A 12,623-nucleotide genomic window follows, 5' to 3' on the forward strand; every position below is an offset into this window, starting at 1 on the left:
CTGGCAGAATTCGCCTACAACGCCTGACGACAGGCATCTATCAAGATGTCCCCTTTTCAAGCAGACATTGGAAATATTACGCGAACACCAGCAACATTGAATCTACCGACTAAACCTGACACCTCTAGACAAGCAATATACGCAGAATCCATTATGCTGCAAGCCGACATTTGGCTAAAGCTCGTCGCTGCATTTCAGAAGCACATAAACGAATGGCAGAAGTTTACAACAAAAATCGACAGCCCCAGATATTCGCTGTTGGCGATGACGTTTTTCTGTCAGGACAGCACTTATCAGCGCGACACCATGGAACGACAAAAACAAAACTGTAATCACGTTGGTTGAGTCCCTTTATCATTGTGAACTGTATTGGCCGCAGCTACTACCAGCTTCGACTTCAACTAAACTACGAATGCACCCTGTATTTAATACCAGCCTACTGAAATCATACATCAACAAAACGTATCGCCGTCAACGACAAAAGCTGTTTAAGGTTCGATTTGGGGAATCGATCAGAAGGTGAATTCGTGGACGACACTGTAAATTACAAGCTTAACAAAGGCAAGAAGCTCTACAAGGTCAAATGGATCGGTCAGACGACACATACTTGGGAGCCTATCGCGAACCTCCCTTCTATCGGAGGACTCATCGATTGCTACCATAATCGCGTGCGGACAGCTCTCTAGAGAGAGGGAATGTCACGAGATCGACTGCATCATGCACGTATCTTTTGGAGCAACCAAAGTTCAGATTGAATACACAAATTATTGGCGGATTGAACACGGCAGCAGTGATCCAAGGTAGCTGCGCCAGTCAGTTCAAGTGCAAGTTGAACGCGCACATTCAACGTTGCAGATTGATCACTGCATGTATATATTGAAAAGCAAGAAGAATTGATCACAGCGTAGCGTAGAGCAGCTTTGCGAAACACATTAAAATCAATCAGATCTCATTTACCTGCTACCAAGTAAACCCAGCTGATCGAGTACTGCGAAGGCATCTTGTTTGAGTCTTCAGCTACCAACCTCTGCTCAAGTGCTACCATATACATAACGTGACGACGCTATTGTGACCGTGATCGCGTTTGAATCCTCCACCATTGACGCACATCGTTTCCTGCCTTCTCTTCGCCCGTAGACACTCGTCTGGACTCGTGTACGCTTGGAACAAGGGCATAGACGTTTGGCTGGAAACGGCAGGTGGCAATCACTACTTTCAATTGGTGCAGGACGACACCTCGTGGTACAAGTGATGCTTTATTGCGGGGAGGCGGCACAGAACGCCATGAACCCGATCCTGCGACTGGAGAGAGGAGAGCACGTGATAAAGCGATTTTTGTGCGATCAGGGAAAGGATCTTTCGTTAACCAGAAGTTTATGGGATTCTTGGTTGAGCATAGGGTCCAGTTGCTGAAGGCCAACACATATACTCCTGGAAGAATTGTCTCGTGGAGAAGCTCAATGGGATTTTCTCAACAAGGTTCGAGTAATTCGTCAGGCTGTTGGTCTTCCGTCAGCACTGTGGGGGAGATCGTCTTGCACATGGTAGAGGTGGACAATGTGAGCCCCACTAAGGCACTCAAAGGAATGACTCATTGCGAGAAGCTCACTGGCTCAAAACCGGACGTGCGCAACTTACGTGTCTGTGGATGTTTAGCTTTGCGCATGTTCCGACTGTGAAGCGGTCGAATAAGCTGGACCGGGAAGCAGTGCCGGTACTGTTCCTCAGATACGCGGAGATTTTGTTGGGATATTGACTACTTGATTTGCGCACTGGAGACCTAATTGAACAGTGTGACGCGCCCTTCCGTGAGGACATTACGGTGGATAACAAGTATGTGCATGATTTACGTGCCATGCGCTGCAGCGGTACATAGGTGGAGCTACCGGTGAACGTTCATTTCGTTCAGCTATCTTTTGATGGCGTTTGTGGTCACGGCTATGTACGACGTGGAGATGCGGACGTGGAAAGTCATGGCGAATCGGAGGACGTGGAGATGCCACCCGAGGAGCCACAACTAGGTGACAAAATGCGTCGTGGTGAATCGCGCAATGGCAGCAGTTCCAGTGGTGCCTTTGACTTCAGTGGGAGCTTCGGAGTTTCCAATATACGCGGTGTAGACGGAGATGCTGCTACTGACTGTGGATATTTTGCACCAAATACGACAAGTTTGCCGAGTTCATGGCCGACTGGGTCCTCACAACAGCAACAAACACTTGCGAGCCCCCCCCCCCCAACCAACGCTGCGCTCGAAAAGATATCGATGACCGAGTTCGAGATACAACCCAAGCACTTGGGTGCTGGCAACGACTCTAGTTCAGTGAAGTAGTAAACGAGCTGCTGAATCTTACAACCGTGCGGGGAGGTGCTGACGTCGGAGAACGCTGCAGACTGGAAGTATGCAATGGACGTGGAATACAACAGTCTGATCAAGACCATGGCGTAGGAACTGGTGCCTCGACCGAAGTCGACGGAGCGAAAACGAGTCAGTATTTTGACGTCGTTGTGGGAACTCGTGATCGAGCGGAACGAGAAAAGTGAGATAGAGCGGCTCAAAGCTCGTCTTGCTATACGCGATTTTCTTCAAAAACTTCGGCAGCGACTATTTGGCTACGTACTCTTCAGTAGTGCGCATTGACTCAGTACGACTGGCGCTGATCATTGCACTCATGCTATGGCTCGATTGTCAGCATTTGGATTTCATTACGATTTTCCTGAACGGGGGGGCTCACTGACGTAGATATCTACATGGAACAGCCCAAGATGGAGCCGATCGAGTCTGCCGGCTGTTAAAGGGGCTTTACGGTCTCAAGCAGACATCAAGGATCTGGGATGATACTCTGCACGTGTTGTTTGTGTAGCTGGAGGTCCAGCAGTGCGTGTTTGACGCTGGGGTCTACTATCGCGAAGGTGTGAGCGGCATGATTTATTTGACTGCGTATGTGGATGACATTGACATCGCATGTCAAGCCTGATGACATCGCGGTGATGTTGCAAGAACTAGGCGCCAAGTCCGCGCTGAAGGATTTAGGGCGGTGAAGCACCTCTTGGGTATGGAGATCAACTATATACCTGGAGTGATTCTCAGCATGACCCATACGGCGTATGTGGAGCGAGTGGCATCGAAGTTTGGCACGAAGAACTCACAACGGATCCATTCTCGCCGACTTGCACGCTGAACAATTGCAATGGATGCGGCGTTGCAAACGCCGTTCTTTTGTTAGCACCAGAAACCAAATAAAGTTCATTGATCACGATGGCGACACTCCGATTGCATGTGGTGCGCACTACGTCAGTATTTGGACACTCCGGGATATTGCGGTAGGCGAGAAGCTGATTTTCGACTACGACAAGTGAAGTGTTGGTCCTAACTGGAGTCAGCATCGAGCGACGACAAAGGACACCAACTAAGTTGTGGTGTCGGGTATCTTCCAGTCCGTTCGGGGCGTCTGCTGTTTATGGTAATAGGCTTTCTATAAGTACGGTACGTTGTCTTCCTTCGTTTAGGTAAAACAAAAGGTATGTCCCCTTCTTGTTATTAACCAAACCACGAAACCCAGCCTCATCCTGTACCGTCAGTATACTCGTACACAAACTCGCTCGCTGCGATAACTTTGCCTGCATGCATTCCATAGTCATGGATCAACGAATGCCGAGGCGGATGAGCTTCCTACAGAGCACATTCATCCTGTCACAACTGGGCTTCGAGTACCTGCCGTCAGACACGAAGTTGCCAACCACGGCCACAGCTACAGTCACCTCGCTAGCCCCGCATGATGAAGCATGATAAATTCACGCCCGGATCACATTTGCGCAGTGCAGCGAATACGCTTGGGCACTTGTTAGCCCAGTGTCTCCGCGAAGCCATGCATGGAGTGCTTGCGTTAGGATCTAGAGTCATACTTCCTGACCGATCGTCTGTCCAGCATGCACGATCCATGTATGCGGCTCCAGCACGTCGACATCCGCCGGATACCCGACAATTTTGGGCATTTGAGCTCTGTTCTGCCAAACTACTTAAGTACTAGGCTTCTACTCACCAGAAGCATATGTATGCAAGGAACGTGATTACCCGAGATTACAGCGTGAAGACCCAACATCTCTCAAAGTCTCCAGCCTGGACGCGTCGTCCAAAGCAACACACCAGCTTTTCAAAAGGTGACCAGTCAGCCAATTAGAAGGCTCTGGCTCTGATACCCTTAAAAAAAACACCCTCGATAAATAAAAAAATGGATTTGCCCCCCCGCCCCACCCTGCCTGCCTGCTTGCCCTCGAAACCCTTTATTGTGCCATACAAACAAGTATTAGCGCGAGATGCCAAAATGCACACCAGCTTTCGGTATCAGTAGAACATCTCGAATTAGAACACTGCGGACAGCTTTATTACCCAAACTGAATGCCAACGATAGTGAGCAGCTCATCCAAGATGCAGATGGATTTAGCCATGGCTTTATCAAAAGTGATCGTGATCTTCGCCACTACATGCACTGTAACACACTGTATTAGAGCGCGTTTGACAGGATATTTGAAAGCATATCATACTCTCTCTCGCGTTTCTCTATTTGGGCCAGCGCTGCTTGTCCGCACTGGATGCAGTCCAATGAGTCATTGGCAATGGCAGCCACGACTGCGTGCAATCGACACATTCTGAGGAATGAGCGAGCTACTTCCTCTGCCGTCGTTGCTGGTGAGCCGACAGCTCCTTCACCAAAATCATCACCAGAAACAACACGCGGTGATGACTGGACATGAGGGTACGCTGGATCCACGCGCATGGCTGGCAGAGAATGATCACCACCGCTCCCGTGGCAAACGCAGTTCTCATGCTGGTCGAAATCAATGCGAGCCCGTCGAATTTCCGGCGGCCAGGTGCTGTGCGGTCTTGAGCTGCCTTGCTGTGCGGTCTTCAGAGGTAACCGATGCACTGTTGCTCATCTTGTACTGCGTAGTATTTTTCCTTCTATGTTGATCCAGTTCGCGGGCCCCAAATGCCCATTATCTGCATTCTCATATTTTCTCCACCGCAAATCACTGCCTGTTCGCTGGGGTGAGCAGCTACAGCGGTAACGATGCTGTTCATAGGGATTCGAAATCGATCGAGCCGTTCAACTGCAGGTAGTCTAGCATATGAATTACTGGATCTCGCCGTCTCAACTTTGTCCGCATCGTCTTTTGTTGAGGTGGCAGCAGCATGCCAATGCTGGAGCTGGTGCATATCGATCACGTTCAGGTTCGTTGCATCATGGATCCCGGTGCACATGATTGACTCGTCGAACAGGAAAGTCCCCGTGCAACGATGACAAGAAAGCCACGAGTTACGCAACGATCGCGGCAAGAAATCCCGCTGGGAGTCCATCTCTGCGGCCGCTGAGAGCACAGATGGCGACGCGTCCGACTTGGACTTCTGCTTGGGTAACCCTGTTCAATGACAAGCAGGCCATCAACATTCGTGTGTACGAATGTGTGAGCTGACATTCAGGGATCACCATGATCGCTTTCTGGAGGACGTACCTCGGATGGACGTATGAAGCTTCACGACAGAACCGACAAGATAATCAATGACAACTACCCAGTCGTTGCGCAACTGGCACAAGACTTGAGTCTCAGAATGCGGCACTAAGTGAATTGATATAATGCCAGGTGATCCGGAGCGGCTTGAGAGGAGAACAGACTCGATACACGCAGGTGATATGTATGCTGGTCGATCCACATTCAAAGAGAAAATACCAGCTCAGCATTTGTCAGTCTGGCTTCCATCTGCATGTAATAAAATCCATGAGCGAAAAGTTCTTACGTTTGATCGCCTCCATAATGTTAAGTGATGCCCTTCGCTGCGGCACAGGCTTAGAGCCAAACGCGGGGACGATCTTATGCTGAATATCGTATGTCTGCATGCCAAGGAGTAAAGAAGTAGCAACAGTCAGAGAACTCTCGGCCGCTACAAGGTGTTCGTGTAGACAAACCATAAGCATTCCAGCCTCATTGCCACAGATAACGCACTGCTTGTTTGGAGACAGCACGATTGAGTTGATGGGCTGCGAACCTGTGAGAAAGCTCCAAATTGGCCGCATGGGGGACCGAACGTCCCACATGCGAATAGCTCCATCCGTATCGCCAGCGATGACATTGGTTGTCCTTGCACGTGATTTCTGTTTCATCATGCCTGGCGGCCGTATGCTGGGAAGCGTCGATTCCGTTGTCGGTAGGTACAACAAGTCATTGTACCCACTTGAGGGGTGGTTGGAGCTCTTCAAGACTTTGTGTGGCTTGCTCGGAAACTTGCGGAGATTGAACAAATGAATCTCGTTCCTGTTCGAGAACGAGCACGCAATCTCATCCTAACAAAAACGTACAGTCAGCACAATTTAAATGAACTCTACGAAACTTGATTAATACGCTCAGGTACCTCATTTGAAGGGTTCCAGCGAATGCACTTGACTTCAAACGGAGTAAAGATGGTGTGGATCTGTACCCACGCACACCATAAGTTCCCAGGCCGTCAATTGCCCAAGATGCTGAGACGTACCGGGTGCAGTATCTCATCTGGCAACTTAACCTCCTGCTGCAATTTAGTCACATCGGTATCAGCTGCACTCGGTTCCTCTTCGTCCTTGCGTACCTGTTGGTTAAGCAAGCGCTATCCACAGCAAGTTCCACAAGTCAATCTCCCACTCATAGAAAACGGCCTCCACCCCTCCACTCTCTCACTTGTCCGAGGTTGAGACTGCGATGGAAGACGTCGTCGAAGTCATACAAAGCGACGATCCCATTGGACGCCCCTGCCGCCAGCAGCACTCCCTGCGCGTCGAACTCGAGGCAGCTGGCATAGAAGCGCTCATTGTTCATGGCCCCCGCCTGACGTTCCCAATGAGGAGCGAGCTGCAGCTCCACCGGCAGCCGCTGGGAGTGCGTGAGCGCCCAGCGCACCAGTTGCTGCTTGCGGCGGCGTCTTGGGCCCTGCGAACCCACGAATAACCGCGTGGACGCGCAACCCACGAGCTCGCGGCGCTGCAGAATCCCCGTCACGTCCTCGCGAGCTTCTCGACGCGCGTGGGCGTTGCGCTTCGTAGTCGGAGGCTCATTGGGGCCTTCTTCGTCTTGGATCTCTTCGACTTGGTCGGCTGGATGGGTGTTGGGACTGGCGCTGGCATCGCTGTCGACGGACTCGATGCTGCGGCGGCGAGACTGTTTGCGCTGGAAGAAGGCGGTGATCGGTTGCGACGCCAAGCGCTTCATCTTGAGAGCTGCTGACAGCGGTTTGAATGCAAAGTGCCGCCAAAAATAGGAACACATAACTGGTATCAATCAATTCATATCGGTTAATTAGGATTCGGAGCGGAGAGTGATGGTCAACTTCAACAAAGATATTCATCACTCCTGTTTGCGTCAGCCTTTTTAGCAGCGTTTTGGAGCTGTCTATCAACACATGATGGTGTCGTGGCTTCGGATGGCTAGCGACGAGCACGGGTGGACAACCAAGAAGAACGCGACCCTTTCAATGTCTGCTTCACTCGATGGATTAGGACACGCCTGACCTAACGCTGCATTTGGCGCAGACACTCTCGAATTCTCCTCGTACCGGCAAGAACTCGCTGATCGCCGCAGTCCACTGCGCTGATGCCGTTAGACAGTCTACGAAAGGCTCTATTCTTCAGACGCGAGGGTGGCCAGCAACACTCGCGTTCTGCTGCCACGGCACGTATGACCCATTTGTCGGCACACAGTCCTGGGTCTTGGAGCTCCAGCCACGAGGACTTTGCGTGCCTTCGGTTTTACGTCTGGACTGGCGGTGACCCCGGGTTCACCTTGACGACTGCGGGGAATGATGCAGGCGCAACTGCACCTTCGGACGAAGATGCGGAGCTGGTGGTGAAGCGCGTCACAGCGTTGAAGGTGTGGGAGGCAGGAGTTCGCCCTGGAGACATATTGGAGACCGTTGGAAACAGACGTGTGCACACCATGGATGCCGAGGCAGCGATAGTGCTGGTGCAAATGTCAAAGAGCCCATCGATAATTCGCTTTTGCTCGGCGACAAGCGGAAAACGTATCCGCTTTGACATTCTTCATGGCCGACAGAACTTGGGCCTCTCACTTACACGAGATGGTAGTCACGATATCCCCGTTGTAACTCGGATCAGCAGTAGTCGTCATAGCTTGGGTGGCTTCAGTAGTGGCTCCGTCTCCTCTGCGTCGGGTTTCCATCTTGGCGATGTACTTGTAGCTGTAAACGGTATGGACGCTGTTGCCGCTGGACTCGACCCAACAATGGACTACCTAGCGAAGTGTCCACGGCCAGTGCGGCTAATATTCGAGCGTGTTGTGAACGATGGCGATCGCGAGAGGTGGCTTGGTATCCAGGACGCAAGTGATCAAACTAAAGAGCACCGATTTTCCCTGCGCAGCGCTATTCCCAATCTGACGGAGGCCGGCATGAAGGCTCGAGCCACTGCAGGCCTTCGATGCAGAGAATTCTTGCGCTCACTGGTTCCTGCAGGCAGTCAGTCGGATCCGCCGCATTTACAACTTGAGCCGGCAGACAGTCATAGCGCCGCGTCGCCAAGCTTCACATGCAGCGACGTTCATATCGAGTGGAGGACAGACCCCCTGGGCTTGACACTACTGGAAGATGCAATCTCAGGCGCACCAGTTGTGAATCGATTGACTGGCAAAAGCTCATCGACCAACATGGAGAGCCTCCAACACGGATTCGAGCTGTACTCAATAAACGGCGTACGAACCGAAGGCCAAGCTTTTAAATTCCTGTGTCGGGACCTCGTACAGCTGCCGAAACCCGTGAAACTTATCTTTCGGCCGCCCCTGTCTGACGACACAAGTGAAGAGGAAGACAACAACTCTGACCACAGCTCCCAGTCTTCACCTCTGTCTTTGTCTCGAAGCATCTGTTCCAGCAGTGAGGCCGAGCTGAAAGCGAATGGCCATCGATCGTTAGCTAGACAGGCAGTGCAGCACCGCCACTCTCTGCGATTATCCTTCATCCGCGAACAACACGAGTACGAGGTGCTATGGACCACAGCCCGACTGGGCTTGAAGCTCGAGATACCACACCACACTCGAGGCCAGTATCCCATCGTCCAGAAGATTCTCAAGGAGTCTGCTCTTGATCTGCCGAGTGACGCCGTCGGACATCTCCTTGTGTGTGTCAACAACTGGTTCACTTCCGGTCTGAGTTCGACGCAACTACGGACCCTCCTACAGGTCGCTACAAAACCTGCAGTGCTACGCTTCCGCAAGCGAGACGGCCCACCGGGCTTCCAGCGGACATTCCTGTCGGACTGCTCGTCTGGGCTGGATGATGGAGTCTTCAACAGCAGAAACCCACCGTTCGGGTCATTGTACAGCATTCTCTGGAATGAAGGGGAGCTAGGAATCACGTTTGGCTGCTATGAAGATGCCGATCAGCGAAACGCTCTCGTTGTCTACGTGAAGCGAATCAGACCGGGACAAGCCAAGAACTCGAAACTCGTAGCCATCGGTGACATCCTCCGCAGTATTAATGGCCAAGACTTCCCACCAAAGCAGAAGCTCAAGAAGACGCTGCGGACACTAGTCGATACAAAGCATCCAGTCACTCTTGGATTTCGCCGGCTTTTGGTCGAGCGCTGTTCGGACTTGAACACAACTTGAACGCGATAGGGACGAGCTCGGGTCGGCCCCGTGTGGCATTCAATCGAGTTTATATTGCTTCTTTATACTATTCATTCGGACGTTTACCTCTCCGTTTGCCCACTCGAGTTTCATCTTGGCGTTCATCGTGTTCCGAGTCGCGCGCGGGATTACTTCTATACAACATTTCGTTATGCAACATGCACTCACTGCCGCACCGGCGTTGTATTCCATCTCCATCGAGCCCGATGGTATTATCTCTTTCTGGGCATTTACTCTGTAGAGCTGCACTTGCGTACTTTGTGGTCACTTGGTGCTGATATAAACCAATAGGCAGTGCACCAAAGTCACTTTACCACTTCGGCGTAATCCGGTCCTTGGCGTTCCAGTGGAAAAGAATCACATCTTCTTTCAACTTCACCAAATCGTTGTTGCAGCGCGCCAATGTGTGCACTGCAGCGCTATTGCCCTTCATTTCCCCTTGCAGCAGCCGCTGGGTCTCCATGATTTCGCCTTGCGAAATGGCGGGAATGTCACTCACGGGTACAAACACGACCTCGGTGGTTGCGTTTTCGCGACCTTCTTGGTAAAATCCCAAAAGGTTCATACTGACATCGAAAGCGGGGAAGCCAATAGCGTTGCTCGCGTTCAGCGTAACCATACGCGCCACCACGTAAAACACCTGCACCTCAATCGCATCGACAATGTGGTTGCCATTGCTATTGTTGTTCCCCCCGCCAGCGAGGTTCTGGTAAAACATCGGGTCGTTCGAGTCCTGGTCATCCAACGAGCGCATGAACTCTGTCAGGCCACCCGAGTTGTTGCGGAACAAGCCGGGAGGACCCTCCATACCAGGGAGGTTGGTCATGGCGCCTGATGTCGTTGTCGCCATCGCTGACGAGCTGTTGCTCATCGAGAATTGGTTTGCGGTCGCAGTACTCCCCATACTAGAGTTCATCATCATTGCCGAGCTCATCATTTGTTGGGTCGAGGATGTGTCGTCCGTCAGCGGGTTGACGCCCATAATGCCATTCTGTGGACTCACAAGAGACGGATTCTGGCTCGTCATTTGCCCCATCGGCTTCGCTGCTGCTTTCTGTGCGGCAGCCTGCGCACTGGCAATCATCGCTGGAAACCGCTCGATGCCCTTGAGCACGAAGTCCAGATGACCCATGGTGTCCGTCGCGTACGTGAGCAAAAGATTGGCGATCAGGCATTTCGTGTCGTGTTGGGCCGTTTCGTACGTCATGACATCTTTGTATCGCCAGCATGCAGGACAGCGATAGATGGGGCGTTCCGTATCCGCCGTGCCGTCAGTCCTGCTTTCGTAGCCCACCGTCTGCCACTCTAACTGGTGAAGGCCGTTCACAACACCGCCGGCCCAGTTCAAAATGCTCTCCATGGCGCCAGTGAGAGAATTGGACGACTGTGGACTACCGCCCACTCGCGGTGTTCCAGGCGAGGCACTGCCTCCCCCGGTGCGCATTCTCTTGCGCCGATCTTCGGCTGTGAACGCAGCAGTGCCAAAGGCTCCAGCCAGCATCATCTCATGATCGGCGTTGGAAGCAGGCGACGACGTCGTCGACATCGGCGTCGACGAGCCAGTGATAATGTGATGAGTGATCTGCGCGGGGGCGCTCTTTCCTGGGCGACGCTTGTTGCGCTTGGAGCGCACAGAGATCGAGGAGCTGAGGTCGTACGCCACGTCGAAGTTGAGCGGAGACTGTGCCGTGTCGGCCTCCACCTTCAGACGGAAGGCCTGGCCCTGGTGGTTCTTGGACACGTCCTCAATACGCAGCTTGAGCACGGCCTTGCCCGTCGAGTCGATGGTGCGCTGGCAGTCCGGCGACATCTTTAGGATGTCCTGCTTCAGCACTGGGTGCTCGTTTTCGTATAGCAGCGTGACCCGCAGCGGCACGGGGCGATTGCCCACGCGCTCGTTCTTGGCGTTCACGAGGAAGATGGGCAGCGTCATGCACTTGTCGCGACCACCTTCGTCCTTGTACCAGAGCTCGGGCAGCTTCTCCTGGATGAGCAGCCGGTGCTGGATGACCGTCATCTCGGACGTGACGGCGGGCGTTACGTTGAGGTGCGCCGTCTCCTTGGTGGAGGCGGCCGAGATGTGGATCACGAACTTGCGGTTGCCCAGCGCCATGGAGCACTCGCCGATGCTCACGCGCAGCTTGCAGATGCCGTCGCCGTTCATGACGGGCTTGGTGCTGGGGTCGATGTGCAGGATGTCCTTCTCCACGGGCATCATCTTCTCGGCCGCGTACAGCTCCACATGGAGCGGCACCGTCACTCTAACAGCAGCGACATCAGGACCATTAGACCTCATATACCCTAACGTTAGCAACCGACGTGGACGTACCCGGACTTGAGATGATCAGCGGGGTCCACTAGGTACACGGTGAGCTCGAAGGGGTCGTCTCGGTACGGGAACTGGGGCGGGCTGGGCTGGATCTTGAGTCGCAGACGCTCGTTGAAGGCCTCGGCGTCGGCGTCCAGGAGGCTGTTGGAGGCGGCGGTGGCGCCCGCCGGAGTGTACGTCTCGGTCATCAGCATGGAGGAGGGATCGTCAATGGGCCCGGACACCTTGCAACGCTCTAGCAGATCCAGGTGTCTGCGTGGCGGTGGACTGTAGGGCGGATCTTATTCAGCAAGCGGCCTGGTTTCTGGCGGCGTTCGCTTGCTTTCGTCGCGGCTTCGGCGCAGCGTTTTCGCTTGTGCGCGGCGCCCAGGAAGGGTGCTGGAGGGGCGGCTGGCCTGGGACCCAAAATCGGTTCAAGGCGGTGCGGCAGCGAGTTAATGTGCGTAGATAATGCGATGCACATACAAGAAGTAAGTGCAAAGTTGGCTGGGCGGTTTTACGCGCGGAAATAGCGGTGGGAGACCGTGGGTTTATCCGGCTAAGTACGAGAAGGACCACTGTGCCTGTTCGATACTTCTGCTGTCAAAAAGGCTGACTCGTGACTTGGGCTCACTATGCTCTTGAAAGT

General features: G+C 53.0%; 3 protein-coding genes across 3 annotated transcripts; 1 reads left to right on the forward strand and 2 right to left on the reverse strand.

The window, feature by feature from the left end:
* Nucleotides 1-4,960: 4,960 nt before the first annotated feature.
* Nucleotides 4,961-7,236, reverse strand: KRP23_3786 (uncharacterized protein; the record flags this gene model as incomplete). The annotated part of the gene is made up of 7 exons (XM_067888684.1): nt 4,961-5,418; nt 5,512-5,697; nt 5,795-5,888; nt 5,964-6,338; nt 6,407-6,466; nt 6,527-6,637; nt 6,709-7,236. 7 exons carry the CDS (start codon nt 7,234-7,236, stop codon nt 4,961-4,963), a joined length of 1,812 nt encoding a protein of 603 aa, XP_067747903.1.
* A 381-nt stretch (nt 7,237-7,617) lies between these two features.
* On the forward strand, nt 7,618-9,645 carry KRP23_3787 (uncharacterized protein; the record flags this gene model as incomplete). The annotated part of the gene is made up of 1 exon (XM_067888686.1): nt 7,618-9,645. The coding sequence occupies one exon, from the start codon at nt 7,618-7,620 to the stop codon at nt 9,643-9,645; it is 2,028 nt and encodes a 675-aa protein (XP_067747904.1).
* A 331-nt stretch (nt 9,646-9,976) lies between these two features.
* On the reverse strand, nt 9,977-12,189 carry KRP23_3788 (uncharacterized protein; the record flags this gene model as incomplete). The annotated part of the gene is made up of 2 exons (XM_067888687.1): nt 9,977-11,927; nt 11,996-12,189. 2 exons carry the CDS (start codon nt 12,187-12,189, stop codon nt 9,977-9,979), a joined length of 2,145 nt encoding a protein of 714 aa, XP_067747905.1.
* Between the last annotated feature and the right edge of the window lie 434 nt (nt 12,190-12,623).

This window comes from Phytophthora ramorum (assembly GCF_020800215.1).
Source record: "Phytophthora ramorum isolate Pr-102 chromosome Unknown Phyram_PR-102_s0003, whole genome shotgun sequence".
Taxonomy (NCBI): domain Eukaryota; phylum Oomycota; class Peronosporomycetes; order Peronosporales; family Peronosporaceae; genus Phytophthora; species Phytophthora ramorum.